We start from the raw sequence: 19,294 nt of genomic DNA, 5'->3' as shown, positions 1-19,294 counted from the left end.
GCAACATCCCCCAAAAACCCGAAGAGGAGAGTCCTGGCCCCTAGCCCTGCCAGTGTAGCAGAAATGATGATGATGAGGATGCAGCAGCAGCCGTTCTTCTCTGCGTGAGTAGCTTAATGTTGTTCGTGTGTAATTTACGTTGAGTAGGCTAACCACGTTATTACATTAATGCATGTAAGGTGAACTAGCAAACACCGTCATAGCTACATGCGGCTGTCTTCTTGTTTGATGGCAGATACTCCCTTCACCCTGGCCAAAAAGGCTAAAATGACCAAAGAAAAAGTGGAAAACAGTTAAACATGAGAGGTTTTTGGACAAAGTTTGTGTTTTTTCCATTGTTTAAGCTGCTTCCAGCCAAGAGTGATACCATATATGCCCCATAGCTGCAGAAAAGGCTAACATTGTTATCTTTTTACAAAAAAACAGCTGAACATGAGAGGTTTTTGGACCAATTTTGTGTTCTCCATTCTTTAAGCACCGGCACCGTTTCAAAAGTACCGGTTTGGTACTGGTATCGGATAAAACCTAAACGATAGTCCGATCCTTCTCCTTAGTCTGTTTCCAGTTGTGGAAAAAAGGTTCACTCCTGTTTGTTTCAGCCCTGCCTCAGTAATCCTTCCATCTGTGTTATATTAATAAACTTTATTTTTTGGATCTTTTCACAAAGCACAGGAAGACGCATCACAGATGAAGATGTTTTTATTTTACAAGGCATTTTTCACAAAGTTTAAAAGAATGATTGGAAGTTTTTACATGGAAAAATCTTTTCTTTTTCATATCAGAGACCCAGCTGACGTCAGCCGGTGACCATCAAAAGAGCAGTGCCAGCAGTTTGCGGTAAAGACGACACTGAAAACAACAAAACAGCGCGTTACAAAATGAATCCAAGCGTCTCTGTGGCTTTCTTGTACTCTGCACAGCGGAATCCAAACAACAGGTAAACCGACCTTCAGCATTTCCCCTCTAATATCAGAGACGTGCTGGCCGCAGGTCACCGTGTGCTCTTTTGTAAGCGTTAATGCTCACAGTCCTCGAGGAGGAGGCAAGCTGTGAACAGTCTTCCTAAAAATCAGCACGGATAAAAGAAGAGAGGTCGTCGTGGGCTACAGACGGTTTCCCGGAGCCATGGCAACAGCAGCCTCGTACAATAGGTTGTTCGCAGCGAGAGGAGGAGAGATCGGGGATGAATGAAAGTGCGCCACGAGAGAGGGTAGTTAGGGCTGGAAATGAAGGCGATAGTAAGTCTGCATGAAAGGCAGGGCAGCCGCTGTGCTTACTGCTCGTTTTGATCCTCGTCCTCTGCCTCCAGAATACCTCTGACTCGACAACAGCGCTTTGAAACAGTGTGTAATATACCTACATAGCTGAAAGCCTCGGTCCTGGCAGAGTTAAGTGGCAGCTTTTGCCCACTGCAAGGGGGAAATTAACTCCTGACGCCTCTCCAGCCCTAAAACCCTCTTTGGGCAATTAAATCTCTACTTGTAGCAGCGTTATGATACCAAATGTCCAGCTTTTTAGTTGTTTATCCTTTTTCTGACAAGATTCGAGCCTAAACAGCAGTGCTCCGGCCCAGCAAGGGGAAGGCTGTTGGCATGCCACAGCTGGGCTCCAACCCCCTGAGTCCATGGACCCCCTGAAGCCCTTGCAACCCTCCTTGGAACCCTTGAATCCCTCCTTGGAACCCCTGAATCCCTCCTTGGAACCCTTGAATCCCTCCTTGGAACCCTTGAATCCCTCCTTGAAGTCCCTGAATCCCTCCTTGAAGTCCCTGTATTCCACCTCTAAGTCCGTCATTATGAGTCCTCGGGTCTCTGCGGGGCATGGTAGCCATCGCGGCTGTAGCCTGAAGGGATCGGGTTGCAGGTGGGGTGAGGTTATTGTGGTTCAGATCCATGTTGGACAGGAGGTGACCCAAAGAGTCCCAGCGCTGAGACGAAGGCAGGCGTATCAGGGAGGAGTAGCCTCGATCGGGGAACACGGTAGCCGCAGGAGGCTTGCTGGTCTCGGATGTGAACACCGGGGCGCGATCGTGAGGTTCCCTTAAAGACGACGGCGCGGCGCGGAGAGGGGCGGGCTTCAGGTACGTCCCCCCCCGCGGGTCAGCCAAGACCTCGCAGTAAGGTGGAGGAGGATCATCCATCAGGACTGCCTCCTCGTAACAAGGCGGCTTCCCGAACACATCCGTGTCTGCAAGAACGAGAAAACGGGAGTTAGCATTACGGACCGATAAGCTATAAACTGCAGTTCCCCTAATGGCCACTGGAGGCTGTTTCCAAAAATGAGTCGATCCTTAGAGACTCCCACTTTAAAATGTCCAATCTCAGGCCAGAGCTGCTTAATTATATCCACAGCGTAGTTTTAATTATTTTTTATTCAGCATAGTTATGGATTAATCAAAGAATTACTTAATCAAAGCTCTTCTTCAGTCTTTTAGTTTAGCTCCATTCCTCTTGGGTGGAGCAGAACTAAACAGCAGGTAATGGAGTATTAGTTACCTGGTGGCTTGCAGTGCAACAGCACCTGTCGTAAAAGGGAATCAGCTGCCTGAACTAACACTGTGTTCAAATTTAAGTAAAAGGCAGAAACTTTTAGATCACAGCTATTAATTAACACCATTGTGATGAGCTCAGTGATTTTGTGTTGTGTGTTTGTTGTCATCCCAAAGTAAAGTCTGTAGGACCAGGAAGCAAAACACTAATGAGCTTCTTCCCTGAAGCAGACCAGAGGGAAACCTCAGCTTTCACTGCAGCACAGCATCCATTTATCATAATACATGCCCGATGCAGTGTGATGCACTGGAATAAAGCCAACGTGCAGCACACACACACACACACACTTCATTTTCAGGTCACAACCCAAACAGCTTGTAATTACCGCACGCCCGCCGCGACACCTGTGACTGTGCTTGGCGGCAGGAACAAAAGCCATCACAGGACTTCTGCTCCGAGTTTGCGTTTCTTTCTGTCTCTCTTACATCACTCACTCCTATTTCAGGCCCGCTTGTTCTCCAGCTTTCCGCCTCCCTCTCAAGACTTCATGAGTTCGAGCGGAGAAACTGCATTGCAGCACGTTGTGCAACAAGAGAAACACGAGCTGATGGCACACAGAGAGAAGAGGTGACGATTCTCCGGGCTGGTGTCAATGGTCTGAAGTTTGTATGCATTAAGATTTAAAACCTCTCTCTCTTTGATAAATCAGATATTCCCGCATCCATCCATCCACTTCCGCTTCTCCTTTTCAGGGTCGCAGGGGGCGCTGGAGCCTATCCCAGCTGTCATAGGGCGAGAGGCGGGGTACACCCTGGACAGGTCGCCAGTCTGTCACAGGGCCAACACACAGGGACAGACAACCATTCGCACTCACATTCACACCTAGTGGCAATTTGGATTAACCAATTAACCTATCCCCACAAGCTGCATGTCTTTGGACGGTGGGAGGAAGCCGGAGTACCCGGAGGGAACCCACGCAAACACGGGGAGAACATGCAAACTCCACACAGAAAGACCCCGGCCTGATGGTGGAATTGAACTCAGGACCTTCTTGCTGTGCGGCAACAGTGCTAACCACCGTGCTGCCTATTCCCGCAATGCAACAAAATGCCAAAAAACTCACAACAAACCAATCAGGAAACACAAATGTCCGAGATGAGGAAAAGCAGCGATGATTCATCCGTCTGAGATTTCAATTTACTACAGAGGAAATACTGTGTGTCGCTTATGTACACTTGGCAGTGCTGAGTGAGGGAAACATGGAGCCATTTCAGTTCATCTGTGGAAAACTGAGTTAAAGTTCAGCCCAGAGGGAGCTCGGAGCCTATTCAGCATGGGCGGCCCTGATGTACCCAGAAGTCGCTGGAAAGATTATATATCACCAACACAGAGACACATTTGTCAGATTCCTCCTGTTTTGCCGTTAAATCATGCGAGGTGTCCTTTAGCGTTCCTGCAGTTTTCAGATGTGCAACGTCTGAGATCCTTCCCAGACGCCTTAACGCCCACTCACATCACATGACAGGGTGGGGCTAGGTCTCACAATGGGTTCACCTGAAACACTGGCTGACTGTGACTCACACCTGTTATCACAAGTAGAGGATCATTAGGGGGTCCACGACCCTCTCGGAGACACTCCACAGGGCTTAAATTAGGGCTGCACGATTTTGCATAAAATGAGAATCACGATTCTCTCACGATTTTCTTTTCCAGTATAAATATTTATTGCGCTTATTAACTGCACATCAACTTTGTAACAGTTGAGACTGAACATAAAAACAATAAATAAACATAAAAACAACAAATGTCTCACGTTTTGTCGTTGCCGCAAAATGTTGCACTGCTTGAAATTGCGTCTCCACCGTTGCTCGACACTGCCTGTATAGAGCAGGTAGTGCAACAATAGAAAAATAGTTGCGGGACGGCACTGTGTAGCGTTTGTCTAGGGTGTTAATCGTTTTCCTAAATCCCTCGTTTTGCACAGTGTTGATGGAGCCATATCTTTGGTCAGGTGATAAGTAATAGCCTCCGTAATTTCTTTGTGCCTGCGGGAGTTCGACGGGTATAGGGAAGCGCTGTATGAGGTTCCCGTTATTGATGTTTGGGTGGTTGACCGGGACGGATTTTCTCCTGTCACTTTCTCGTCATCCCTGACGTGCTCTCCGTTGTTTTTTCCCTGCCAATTTTAGCAGCCAGCTTCTGTATCACGTGGTATAAGGCTCCGCCCTCGTCATTTGTTGAGCAGGAAGAGTGAGCGCTTGTTTTCATGCAGATTACGTCCCGGATCAAAATGCGGTACAATCGTCGTCGTCTTTTTTTTTTTTTTTAATCGTTGTCATTTGGAAATGAGATCGCACATAAGTATGAATTGAGATCGCGATTTTCTAACGATTAATCGTGCTGCGCTAGCTTAAATCCACCAGTTGCTCTTAAAACTGAAGAAGCTTCTTGGATGAAACATCTATAACAAACAAGTCCAGACGCTTTTCTTTCCGAGCTCTCAGACTACGACGACCTGGATGACTGAGAACCTTCACAGACGCCCTGAAAAAGAGGTTGGCGGCTGGCGGCTGTACCGATTTCCATACATCACAAAGGCTCATTAGTTAATCTGCAAGCCGAGCAGATAGAAAGGAAAAAAATAAGTGTAAACACAAAGTAAGCCTCAGAAAAACAGCAGCGCAGCGGTCATTAAGTCAAACCGATGTGAAGAGTTCATACTTCCAACACAACACAATGTTTTTCACAGTTTAAACAAACTAAAGGGAGTTACTTGTTGCTAGAGCGTCACTTTGACCATTACAGGCATCAAAACTGATTCTGGTTCCTGCACTGAATATATTTATTTAAGGTTTAGAGTCCACAAACTGAAGTAATCATGAGGCTGCAGTTTGAAACATGTCTGACGCTCGTCTGCAGAGATTTAATCACCGAGGATGAGAAGCTGCCTGTGGATCCATGGAGATGATTGTAATTTGGTGAAATTGTCTGAAACACCTTAATTTGCTTTTCTCTTCCTGATTTCCTTTCTTGCAGGATGCGCTCTGATTATGCTTCACAACAGGAACGCGAGCTTTTAGATGGAGTTGAGAACGTCTGTCAGTTCACGCAGGTTCGTTTTCCCCCATTGTTCTCTCTCCTAATTGGCTCGTTCACACCTGCTACTAATTACACTGATGGACTCGTCTGTTTTACATTTGCGAGAATCTCAAATCTCTGCAGTGAAATGTTGACACGCAGGTTCAGCACCTGCACAGGTTTCTGCTGTGCTGCTTTCAGGGAACGCTGGGACATTAATCACGGTCAACACTCGGCTGAATTCGTGCTGAATGGTTTCAGCTGACGTGTGAGATAAGTGAAGGGAGCAGCTGCGTCTGCTGTGTGGCTGAAACAACAGAAAACAAAGTGCTGAACTGTTGTGGCTTTTAAGAGGCGTGTCTGCTACCTGACACAGATTACTTTGACATTTTCTGACATTCGAGAACGAAGCAACTGGAGGTGGTTCTGCTGCAGAGAGCACAGCAAAGGGTACGATTCAGGAAAACCTGACCGGCGAGAGCCGATCTATATTTCAATGACTCGTCAGGAACAATCTAACCCTCAGGCTGCGAACACACATCAGTCGAACAGCAGATTTCTGGAGCTGAAAGACATTTTTACATCCAGGCTGATGAATGTTGCCAGATCGCGATCAATATCTGTCGAATGTTGCACAAGCTGCCGTCCTCCTCGTTCAAACACGGAAGAAACTCGGCTCTTCAGACTGCTGCTCCAGCTCTGTTTAAAGCAACTGTGCGACTTCTTCAGCCAAGAAATCAGCTATATTTACACACACACACACACACTCATACAGGTATTATGTTTATAAAACGACTGATGGGATCGCTCCACAGTTTCTGCAGAGCTGTGAAAAGACCGGCTCTAAAGATATTCAAGGACAGTTTGCCTGCAGCTCAATTTGTGTAATCACGTAGACACGATCGAGACAAGTTGCTGAAGTTCAAATGGAAGCATCAAAATCCAAAAAGGTGATTTGATTGACTTCGTCAGACGAGCTGGTCTGAGTCTGTAAAGTTTGGGCAGCAGTTCTTCAGGTGAAAATACCTTGTTGATGACAGGAGTCAGAGAAGAATGGCAAGACTGCAACAGTAACTTTCACTGGTTAGAACCACAGTCTACAGAAGAGACGTGCGAAGCAGATGGGCTACAGCGGCAGAAGAGCACGCCGGGCGTCAGTCCTGTCAGCTAAGAACAGCAAACTGATGCTACGAGTCAGACGAGCTCACAAAAACCGCACAACAGATGGTTGGAGAGACGTTTCCTGTTCGGGTGAGTCGATTTCATCCAACATTCAGATGGCGTTGTCTGAATTTGGTGTAAACATCATGAAAGCATGAAGGTATCCTGACTTGTAACAGCTGTTCAGGCTGCGACGGTGTTTGGGATATTTCCTTTGCACGTTTTTGACCCCTCGGTGCTGAGCATCGTTTAAGCACCACATCCATCTTCTGATGGGTGCTTCAGCTGGGATAACACACCGTGTTGCTTAAATCATCTCATATTAGAGCAACAGAGGGGAAAAATAATAAACTTTTCAGGGGTGAATTTGAAGTTCATGAAGTTAAAAAGACCTTTTCTGTGAAACTGGCTCAATCTGTGAGCCAGTGACGAACCACGACATGAAAAGTGACTAAAATAGGATTAATTGGGGTTTTTTGTCGCAATCTAACAGCCAGGGATCAAAACTCATCCAATTACTTTTCCACAAGAAGTGAGAACTGACAAGAAATGCTGCCATAAATACTCTAATCAGAGAAAGGAAGAGAGGAGGAGGCTCTGAGAGAACCGCTTCAGCTGGAAAGTCCAAAATCTGTCCCCCACGCGAGTGTTTTACTGCGATCACTGACGAGTGTAGCACTAATTTGGGTTTGTAGGCGTCACCCTGAGAGGTTACAGCAGCTGTATGCAAGATAAAACCTATCGGATGGCGTTAAGAACATTTTATCCATTAACACGTTTTCACAGGTTCCTGAAAAATGACCCACGCCCGTCAGCAGCAACCCACATACCAACCAACAGCCTGTTTACAGCCACCACAGCAAACAGCAGCGCTGGAAACCTGCAGCTGTTTGGTGAACTGTTGCCATGAAACGGGCCATACTGATCAATGCAAATGTGTTTGTTTATACCTGGACAGAGTCCATCGAACATGGCTCACAGATACCTGCAAGATCAGGTTGCTATTGTTTCTCAGCTCTGCACTAACTCCCCCATCAACACGTCAGCTGTAAACAACACAGCAGCTGTCAGGACGGCTTTAAATACCCAGCGAACGCTCGGCAGGACGTCAGCAGAAACACGCGGCGCTGATGTTTCCACCGGAGGGTCGGACGGGTCCGAAACCGCTCACAGGATTAAGCTAATGGGAACCACGGTGGCATCCATTGCCAGTGCAGCTGCTGTGCCTAAACCATCAAAGCTAACAATAAGAACCTTTGACTTTCATTCATTTCTGATCTTTTGATGATTTTCCTGTTAAACTTGAGTCTCCATCAACAGCTTTACTTTGACAGTTTTGTTTCCAGCTAATGAGGAAGATGTTGAGGATTATAAATGAGTCAGAAAAGGAAGAAGGATTTGTAGTTTTCCTTAACACAGCTTCCCTTTAAAGGAAGAAGGAAAAATCCCAAAAGGCTAGTTTATTTTAATGGAAAACCTTTTTTGATTTTTGCAACTAATCCTGTAAATTCATGAGTTTAACACAAATTATCATTTGGTTCATTCATGATTTGTCTACATCAGCGGTCCCCAACCCCCGGGCCTCGGACCGGTACCGGTCCGTGAGTCGTTTGGTACCGGGCCGCGAGAGTTGAGGCTCAGGTGTGAAATGTATGGTTTTCAGGGTTTTTATCGGTTTTCAGTGTTATTTTGTTATCGTTTTTATCGTTTACTCGGTTTTCCTGGGTCTTTTCACAATAAATCTTCTCTTTTTCGGTACCGGTACTAGTTTTATTTTGTTGTATTTATCCGCGACACCTTAAAGGCCGGTCCATGAAAATATTGTCGGGCATAAACCGGTCCGTGGCGCAAAAAAGGTTGGAGACCGCTGCTCTACATCATTACTATGACGACAACCACAGACAGCTTAGAGTTACTGTCGCCATCAATGAATGAACTGACACATTTACAAGACCAAAACTAGAACATGTTAAATTTATGAACCAAAACTTAAAAGGAAAAAAACATTTTCAAAGGAAAAAAAGATTTAAAGACAAAATCTGAAGAAAATGCAAGAAAAAAAACTAGTCAATGTGAAAATCCTTTGACCTCTGACCTTTAAGCTACTGGGATTCAAAGTCATCTGAGATTGTTAGTAGATGCATCTATGGTATCAATTTAAAAACCCCGCGTGACCTCGTTCTTCAGTTATCATTTTGACAATCTGCTCACAGCGCCCGCCCGGCAGGGTGACGACTGAACCCCATCAGCCTTTTACAGGTGATGGGAAACAACAAATGTTTAAGGGGGAAAAAAGAAAAGGAGCAATTTATGATGGGGAAAAACAACAACACCTTTAAAAAAAAAAAAAAAAAGGTCAAAAATTTCTGATCAAATACTGCAAAATTTACAAGGAAGTGTTAAATTTACGAAGAAAAACCACAAATTTATGATGAAAAAAAATTTAAGTGATAAAATAGTAAATTCATAAAGGATCAACCAGCTAAATTGAAGGATGAATAAACACGATTTTAAAGGGAAACAAATTGTTAAATTTGCAAGACAAACACTGGGGAAGCTACAAGAATGGAGAAGATCTGCAAATCCAAGAAGAAAGTGCTTATTCTGTGAGGGAAACAAATCCAAGAGGAGAAATGGTGCATTTAAAAGGAAAACTGGTGATTGAGAGGAATCCTGCTAAACACAGCAGGAAAAAGGCCAAACTTTTATCAACAAAACTGAAAGTCAGGGAGTGAAGTTTCTTTGAAGGCTGTTACTAGAACATCATAAGCACCTCTTTCTGTAACTGGTTTTCATTATGAGTCTCCTCCACCTGCACAAACACATTAATAACAGCTAATCTTAAGAACACCGCTCGCTTTTCTCTCCAATAGTCTCATCTTCTGTGTTTTTAGCAGATACCCAGTAACGCTATCAGCAGCTGCTTCACACAGAGCTGCAAATGGACCAAAACTATTTGCTGAAAGAGGCTAAAAAAAGCTTCTTTCCACTTTGCTGTAAAACCTGCTTTTACCACCTCCTCTGCTGCTGAAGTCGACTGAAACAGCTCCTCTCGGGTCTCAGCTGCCGAGCACCTGCTTCGCTTTCAGCTCTGCTGCTGCCTGGATACTAAACCTCTTCATCAGTCTGCTTTGAGGCCAAGACTCCAGCGATCTTTTGTTTCATCCTGTACTGTCTGTCTCCGCTCATTAATCGTCTTTAAAGGCAGCTGATGCTCTTTTACCCCTTTAATTCCTATTCTTCTGTAGATGCTTGTTCGTTTTGTTCCTCCGTCATAAAGCAAGCTGCTCATTACGCGCATTGTTTTCACTCCATAGATCATTGAGATTTTCCTGCTTTAGAAAAAACACAACCATGACACCAAAATAAAAAAAATAATTTTAAAAATATTCAATTTAACTGGAAGTTAAATTCACATCATCGAGAGAAAACCTGGGAAGCAACCACAGGCAGAACAGGGAACACTTTTCAGCCTTTTTTCATCTCTTGGATCTGCATGATGTCACAGAGTGAATAGTCCTTATATGGTTATATCAGGCACAGAGGCCACACCCCTCTGCTGGTCTAAATTTCTGCTTATGAGGGGCATAAGCAGATTTTTTATTTTTATTTTTTTAGAAAACATGTCAGTGTGAAAACAAAATAATCTGTCAACACCAAAGCTAGCGGTGACGCTTCAACCCCAATGTTAGATTTTGACATCAAAGTCTCAGTTTTTCTTGTCTGCATGTAAACGCAGAAACAGTTTTCTAACATCTTCACCTGCACAGCAGTTTTTAAAGCTCAGTCTTCAGTGGAAACACCCGTGTACGTGTGTTTAGCCTGCACAGTATTACTTTGAGCTGCGACTCGTGAAATGCTTCTCGGGTACAGCGAGAGGACAGAAATATACTCACTCACATACTGCAAATGACATGTACTATGTGGGTTTATTAAGACCTGAGCAACATTTTTCCTGTTCGGAGTTTAATCCGTGCGAGGCAGTTTCATTAGGAACGGGGAGTTGCACAGTCTCGGTGATTCTTTGCAAAGCTGCACCTCTCGGCCTCTGAGTGTCTCCTCCTTCTAATCACTCTTATTTTATTGTTACCTACTCCGTCACCGCACGGCCTCCGCGGCTGTTGCCTACGCCTCAGCGGCAGCTGTCACCATGACACCATGCGGGGGAACGCTGGCCAGCACGGAGGGAGGGAGGTGGAAGCTGGGAACTAAACTGGGAACTATAAGAAATGCTGCTGCACTTTGCTTCTCTGTCTGCATCGCATCAGTTTTGTGTTTCCTGTTGAGCTGAGCTCAAACCACGAGGCGTAAGGATGAAAAACGGCTTGTAAATACAGATCAAACACGGCGTGACAGGTTTGGTTATTTGCTCAGCAGCAGAGACGAGTTCTGCTTCAGAAAGTGAGTCAAGTTTACAGAACAGACTAATAAATGCAAGAGGAGGTGTTATGAATGCTGACTGCAGCTCTGCTCTCCGTGGAAACTCAGTTCTGGATCTGAAGAGCTTGAAGCTGGATTTTTCAGGTTATTCCTGTGAGGACGTCTGATGGCTGAGAGTAAAATGTCCAAATCACGAACACGGTGCAGTCACGAGCCTTGTGGATCGTGAAGCTGCGGCAGGATTACCTCAAGTCCATTTTTTCTTAAATTTGTACTGCACTTATAAAATGTTCAACACAATATGCTCATTGAACTTCTCATGCTTAGCTCACTAAGGCTACGTTCACACTGCAGGCAAAAGCGCATCAAATCCGATTTTTTTGACCCTATGCGACCCATATCTGATCATGGTGTGACAGTGTGAACGGCACAAATCCGATATTTTCAAATCCGATCTGGGTCACTTTCGTATGTGGTACTGAATCCGATACATATCTGATGTTTTAGAAAGCGACTGCTGTTTGATGGTCATGTCGCATTAAATCCGTCTTTTACGTCACCGACACAAGACAGACGCCAATTATCAGCGCCGGAGAAGACATCGCGAACGCTTCCTGGCCATCCGGTGAAACTGTTGGGAAGACAACGTTGGAGAAACGTGAACATTTTATTTGTACTGTATAATCTGCAGATTCTGACAGAAATCTGCAACTATCCTTTGAAGCAGCGCTCCTCTAAAACAGCAATAAGCATCATTATTAGGTTATCTACATTATTATGTAAATAACAAAATAACTTAAAGCAAAAATTGGGAAACATGAAGTCCGAAGTCTTTATATTAAGACCATCAGTCAAACAATACTGTTGGTCTGGGTCTAAACAGAGCGCGTTGTGTGTGGCGTCTTCTTTTGCGCATGCGGCCGCTTTGAGCGTTCACACTAGAGCGCGTTTGCTGTCGCATTTTATCTGTAGTGTGAACGAGCAGACAAAAAAATCAGATTTGATCAAAAAACCTGATTTGAGCATCAAGACCTGCAGAGTGAACGTAGCCTATAACTGCCTTTTCCATACTTCATGTCCCCATTAATTGTTTAATCTATTGCACAAATAACTTTTTGTGCTGTCAGCGTTAATCTCGTTAAAATGACGTTAACGCCATAACCGCATTAACGCAGAAAATCTCCATTAGCGAGTTAACGAGGATCGCTGCGTGCGTGGGGCTGGATGTCGCTAACGCGTTAAGGAGCTAACCGCGCTAAGGAGCTAACCGCGCTAAGGAGCTAACCGCGCTAAGGAGCTAACCGCGCTAACGTGTTGACCCTGAGCAGCCCCACGATTAACGCTGACAGCACTAAATATTTTCTAAACTTTAATTTCAATGATGTACAATTAAAATTAGTTCTCATAAATGTGAAGCAAGTTTCTGCTGCAAATCTCCGTTAGCGAGTTAACGAGGATCGCTGCGTGTGTGGGGCTGGACGGCGCTAACGCGTTAAGGAGCTAACTGCGCTAAGGAGCTAACCGCGCTAAGGAGCTAACCGCGCTAACGTGTTGACCCTGTGCAGCGCCACGATTAACGCTGACAGCACTAAATATTTTCTAAACTTTAATTTCAATGATGTACAATTTAAAATTAGTTCTCATAAATGTGAAGCAAGTTTCTGCTGCAAGTCTCAGTCGCACTGACAACTTCAGATCCAGAGTTCATAAAGCTGTGACAGTGTGCATGGAGAAGTCGGAAGACTGAATTACATCCATGAACTCTTTGTTTAACAGCTGATTAAATACTAGGATGTCACCAAACTCCATATTATTTGTTCGATACCACTGAAAACTACAGAAAAGACCAAGATCACAAACACAGTCAGAGGTTCAGCCGAGGAGGCAGCGACAGAGACAAACCTGTTTGTGGCTGTAAATTAAGGATTTCTAACACGGAGGTTTTATGGAGATCAACTCACTTTTGCTCTAAGTGGCCGTTAGAGGAACTGCAGTTTTTGAAACCTGAGGTTGCGTCTTAGCTCGCGAGCGTTTTGTCACCTGTGAAATAAAATGATTACCTGGCATGCTGACCCAGGTCGCTTGAGGCAATGGATGGGGAACAGGAAGCGGAAGAGGAGGCGACAGAGTCTGAGGAGGGCTGAACTGTGGCGGCTCTCTGGGCAGCTGTGGAGGCTGTTGCGGCGGTGGTGGTGGAGGAGCAGCAGGTGGGTATCCGGCGGGGTGGCAGCTGAGCGGCTCCATCTCTACAGCACGCAGACACTGCTCCCTCAGCCTCTCCTCGCGCCGGCGCTTCAGCCGGCGCTGCAGGAAGCTGCAGAAACAGCAAAGCATGACGACGAGGGCCCAGACCAACCAGAAGCCAGCAAAACAGGCCAGGAAGGTGTAAGTGCCCTGCGACATCACCATGGCGGTGACGGGATGCGCAGCGAGTTCCCCCCAAGACAGGAAGAGAGGATTTCAGATGGGCGAGTTCAGCGGTCGTCTTGAAACTTAAACAGAGCGACTTAAACACGGGTCGAGTCACAATCCTTCGCCAAACATCAGGTGGCTTAAAGTTTCTTATTTAAATGTTAAAGAAAAGTGTGTCAAGACCCTTCAAGCTCCTGCCTGAAGAAGTTACAAATCATGGGAGGAAAAAAGATAAAAAAGAAAAATCCAGTAAAATTCAGTAAAACTGAAGCTTTTCTCAAACACAGCAGTCACATGGCTCAATATTTAGCCGCGCTCGTTGCGCTTATAAAAGGCTGGCAGGTGATAAAAGCTTCGACAATGAGACGTATAATCGCACACATTAGTGTCCTAATTACACAAGATCACTTAGAGATAAAATAAATCAGAGAAACTGAAGAAAGCAGGCGGAAAATTTAGATTTTTGTTCTGCATCAGGACCAAAGTCATTAAAAAAAAGTATAAATAAATCTTTGTGCTTTAAAAAATAAAAATACTGAACATAAACATCAGTAATCAAAACCGTCTTCGTCTCTGTTTGTGAGTCTCCTCCATCCGTCCAGATGTTTCAGATGATAACCCTCTGCTGCCTGAAATACGCCTCATTTAGATGGAAATCTGTGTGGATCCCACACAGTCACACACTGTTATTCCAAATGACTACAGATGAACTCCCCGGTGTTTCCACTGCAGCAAACCTCCATTTAAATTCTCCGAAAGGCTCGAGCAGCCTGCTTTCAATAATCCACCCTCTCAGGAAGCTTCTGCTTCGTTCCTGCTGGAGGATAAAGTTGTAACGGTTCCGTCATTGTCACATTTTGAAGCTGATTCTAGAACTAAACCAAACGGAGAACCGAGGCAACATCCGGTCAGAAGCACCAAAAAGAAACGCGGCAGTGTCTTTGTTCACGTGAAGTCAAACAGCTGGTCCCTTCGGGGCCGGGGGTCCTCAGATTTCTTCCCCTTCAGATCACAGCTGGACTCCTCGGCCTCACGCCGCCCTGCAAAGACACACGGGAGGCCTCGTCAGGACAAAATCAGGCAACATTTTCCACACAGTGAGAACCGAGAGCAGGAAAAACAGCTCTGAGGCTGGGCCGTTATAAATGTCAGCTGTTCATGCAGGATATAACACCAACATCGGGGGTCCAAGTATCAGTTTCACACTTCAGAGAAGAAAACTTTCACAGAGGTGAGATATGCAGAACGAGACAGGATCCCTGGGAGTCGAATAAACACGTCAAATAGAGAATTGATCTATTATTTCAGTGTAAATCAGAAGACTGTAACAGACCTTCAAAAGCACCTCAGCGATAAACAAATGTTTAAGTTCTGGTGACTCTCTACATGAGTATTTGAAAAAAATGAGAAGGTCACAAATTTAATATTAACACAAAAGTTCATCTGGATTTGGCACATGGTGTAGTGATGGTAAATGCGATTCTTTTTACTGAATCGAGTTTGAATGAGTCACTCACCAAAGTGAATCGGGTTTTTGAGTCATTTGAGTCACTGAGTCAGTTGCCCAGAGAGTGCAAAAAATGTACATTTTCACTCAAACTTAATTTATTTCTCTTTTCATGTAAATCCTACTGCTGAGTGATTGAAAAAGAAAAACAACTGTTTTTATAGATCAAAAAAAGAGCAAAAAAACCATTTATTTTATTTATTTTTATTTTATTTGTATTTTCCTCAAATGTGTCAAATATATATTTTTATATATATTTAAATGTCCTTTGAGCTGTGAGCCAGGGGGCGGTAATGCGCCTTAACATTGGTTGCCAACCAAGAAGAAGAAGAAGCTGTGAGGAGGAGGAGGGAGGGGGTGAGTAACTCAAATGTGCTGTTAGCATGTTAGCTGAGCGATGCTACTATGAACCAAGGAGCTATCCGGTCGTTAAGTCTGACGTCACTAGCCGTGTCTGGGCCTAAACTCCGCTGCAGGTCCATATATCAAACGATCACTGTGGCATTACTGAGTTAAAACACTGTCTAAAGTCTTTCATCTTTAATAAAATGATCAGCGTTCTGCTCTACCAGGTGTAACAACTGAGTTTAACATCCAGGCATCCATGAAAACGGAATTTATGACATTTAACGGAGTTAGAAGTTAGCAGGAAGTTAGCTCGCTAGCTTCTATCTAAATACAATATAGCATGTCCTGACTGCGGGGTTTTGGAAACAAATTCAAACGTACAGCTCTGTTATCACTTCCAACATAAATGAAGACAGAAAACTAAACAGCAGTGATGTTTGTAGGGTTACTGAAGTTTGGCTAGCTGGTGTATAATGATGTGCTACGTGACCGCTAGCGACACAGCTATGTTAGCATAATATAAACAAGCTAACTTTTTTTCCACTCAATAAAAGTTAACGTGAGGGTTCTCAGTGGTCAGGAACAAATGTAATCGCATGGCAGGATGCTGTAAAAGTCCCAAACTTCAGCCAGGAGAACAACTGAGATAATCCATCCACAATACGAGGTTAGTCATTCATATACTGCTGCATGGGCTGGGCTGTAGTTACATCCTAAGGTTTTAAAAACTGAGCTTAAATAAATGATTAGCGGTAATAAAAGCCGAAGGAGGTCAACAGTGATCACTGACTGTTTTAGGAGCTTTTTGAGATTAAATAGAAGAAAATACAAAACATTAAACATGGTAACAACACAAAAGCCATATTAAACGCAGACTACTTTAGGCCCAGAAGTAGGATTCGTCACGTCATCACTTAACGACCGGATAGTCTTGATGTGAGCTTCTACTCGGGGTTTTTCTTCCAGTTCAGAGCAGAAATGTTTTGTTAAGAAACTAGCTGTTGTTTTTTTCCACACAATTTTAATTTTAAGTTAGATATATTTCTACTAATGAAATTAGCTTGCTAACAGCAACAGGGATGAGTCAGTTGGACTTGTGAATCATGATTCACGAGTCCGTAAAGTGATTCTTGAGTATTGAACGATTCGTTCATGATTCGCACATCACTAACACGGTGTCATATCTGAGGAAACACTGAGGTCAAAAATGTGATATATTCTTTAGCGTTAACAGCTGTGACACCCTCACCTGGTTGGTTTCTTTCACAGACCCATTACCTGCCCTGTATGAGAAGCTGTGTGTAAAAAACTGTTTCTGCAGGCCTCCAAATCTGCTGCCAGAGATCAATCATCCAGATACTTTAACATGGATGCTTGAATTTCCTAAACTGAGCTCCACGCCTGAGTCTATACGCACAGAGCCACAGTACCAGAAATATACCCTAAAACATCCAAAGGACCTAAAAGCAGATTTGTAGATAATTCAGTGTTAAAACGGACAATAAAGTAGGACTGTAGGGACCTGAAAGTCTTCCCTCTAGGTTTTTCCAGGATTGTCTGTGATGGTCGATGGGAGGCATTTGACTTGGAAATATAACTTAAAAATAACAAGTTTAAACCTTTTTATATAAACATATAAACACATTACTGTAACTGAGTGATTGGGGTTTCTGTGGATGAACTTCTCTCAGTACACGATTCATTTTTTTAGAAACTATAATTTTAACAGTTTATCATCTGTTATAGCTCACATTAAAAACTTTATTTTTTCTGTGAAAGCTCCAGCACATCGATCCCACGCTCATTCCTGCAGCTGCTGAAGGTTGCAAACTGAAATCATGATTTTCCCCTCACTGCGATGACAGGAACAAGTAAACATGTTGTTCCCAACAATGATGCAGACGCTCCTTTGGACATGTTGTTCCTTCAGATTTCACACTTGGCGAACAGAAGATCCTGCAGGGCTTCGTGTCAACGACCCCGAACAGACAGACGTTAGACGCAAACCTCCATCTGGAGAGATCTGACTAGGAGAGTTCTGCCAGATGGTAGGAATGTAAAAAGTTTTACTGTGTTTAGGAAACATTTTTCAGTAGTGTTACATCAAAAAGGCAAAGGGTCTTTATGAAATGAGGGTAGGATGAAGTCGTTCACGGCTATTTTGGTAACTGGTGCCTTTTTATTCCCCTTCCTGGTTCATGGTGCCCGCTTCTTGTGGAGGATTTGCTAAGTTTTAATTTTTACCAACTTTTTGGTTTCTTGTGGGTTTTTTTTTTTTCCAATATATGCTCAGTGTCATCTCTGTTGCTTTCTTTGTCCCCTTCTGTCTACATCCGTGTTGCATCTTCTTCCTTTTGCCCACTTCCTGTTTTAGATCGGTAATTGCTTTTCTTTCTGCATCTTGTGTCTTCTTCTCTGTTTCTGTGTCTCCGAGTAACCAAGTTCTCTCTTTTGTACTTGTCATCAGATCTTACTCCACCTGTTCCCTATTCCTGTTTCTAATTCTAGAAGAAGGACCTGACACGTCTTTTTGTTACCTTTGTTCGATTGTCATTGAATATTTGTTTTAAAGTGTTTTCTTGGATATTTTCAGGGTTATTTGATGCAAAAATCAAAAAGTTCTTGAAGGATCTTCTCGTTTATAATAATATTCCTGTAAAGCGGAGTTTTGACGACCCTATGCAATCAGAATTTGGTTTTGTTTTTTAGTTATCTTTGTAGATTTTTCCAAAATGGTCCATTTGGTCTTTATCCAACATTCAGAGTTAAAGTTACCACCAATAATTTAGACCTTAGAGGGTTTAAAAGACCATGAGACATCTGAAATTGTTTCCAAAACCTTGCATTGAGAATCTTTTCAAACTATTACCATGCAACATTTTGGGAATGTTTTTTTAAAAGAAGAGTTTATAACCTGAGGCTTATAGTGTCAATGAAGTTCAACAAATCCAGGCCTTTATTGCTTTAGCTGGCTCAAAAAAACCTAAAACCCCAGTTAAATATAAGGGACGTCATAAGTGTGTTGCACTTTTAGCAGTGACGTGGAGCATGACGTTAAGTGCAGAATTAGGACAGCATGGGCAGCCTTTCAACGATTACGACCTATATGGATGACCACCGCACTGCCTTTATCAACCAAGTTGCGGCTCCTGAAGACCATCGTTATACCGACGGCACTGTATGCAGCGGAGACTTGGAAATCAACTGCAAAGATCAACCGCCATCTTGACGTTTTCCAACAACGTTGTCTTCGACGGCTGCTCAAGATCACATATCGGGATCGCATTACCAATGAAGAAGTATATCGCCGTGCGGGAGTAGAGCCGCTCCATGTCCAAGTCACCAAGCGTCGGTTCAGATTTGCCGGTCACATCCTTCGGCTACCGGACCCGAGACCTGCCCGTGTCGCGGTTCTGTGGAACCCGAAGAATGGAAAGAGACGGCGAGGAAGACCTAAAATAACGTGGAGGAGGACTTTCCTTGAAGAAATACGTTCAGTCGAACTGTCATGGGATGAAGCAACAACTGCCGCGATAGACCGAGTTCGATGGCGTTCTCTTGTCGCCCGATGCGCCGATCGGCGCGGGAGGATCTAAGTCTAAGTAAGTCCTGATTGTGGTTATCAGCTTCCATTTCACTCTACTTCAACACAAAGTTGATCAACTACAATCAGTTACATTATCAGAGGAATGGTGAGAGTGGCGTGTAAAGAAAGGAAAACATACCAGTAAAATCAAAAACTGTAGAAAGTTGTTTGTCTGGTGATTTGATCATAAGGTCAGGGCAGCTTTCACTCAGCCAACTGTCTACCAATTTAAAGACTTCCTGTAAAAAGTGCTTTCAATGCTCAAATTGAGTAGAAAGCACCACACAGGTACCACTCCATCTACCATCCTGTGCTGCTCTTTATTTTTAACAT

The 19,294-nt window shown here is 43.9% G+C and overlaps 1 protein-coding gene across 1 annotated transcript; it reads right to left on the bottom strand.

The window, feature by feature from the left end:
• Positions 1-688: 688 nt before the first annotated feature.
• Positions 689-14,422, bottom strand: prr7 (proline rich 7 (synaptic)). Its single transcript, XM_006785145.3, has 2 exons — positions 13,169-14,422; positions 689-2,187 (listed from the first exon to the last, which is right to left on the bottom strand). Exons 1-2 carry the CDS (start codon positions 13,515-13,517, stop codon positions 1,550-1,552), a joined length of 987 nt encoding a protein of 328 aa, XP_006785208.1. The 5' UTR covers positions 13,518-14,422; the 3' UTR covers positions 689-1,549.
• Positions 14,423-19,294: the final 4,872 nt, after the last annotated feature.

Source organism: Neolamprologus brichardi, chromosome 10 (genome assembly GCF_056152115.1).
Source record: "Neolamprologus brichardi isolate AB-2024 chromosome 10, ASM5615211v1, whole genome shotgun sequence".
Taxonomy (NCBI): Eukaryota; Metazoa; Chordata; class Actinopteri; order Cichliformes; family Cichlidae; genus Neolamprologus; species Neolamprologus brichardi.
Note: the sequence above shows the minus strand (reverse complement) of the source record. Positions and strands in the feature narration are given on the sequence as shown.

Coding starts and splice junctions, on each gene's coding strand:
- prr7 (XM_006785145.3), bottom strand. CDS start 13,517: ATGGTGATGTCGCAGGGCACTTACACCTTCCTGGCCTGTTTTGCTGGC. Junction 2,188..13,168: donor GACCTGGGTCAGCATGCCAG/GTAATCATTTTA, acceptor TCGTTCTTGCAG/ACACGGATGTGTTCGGGAAG.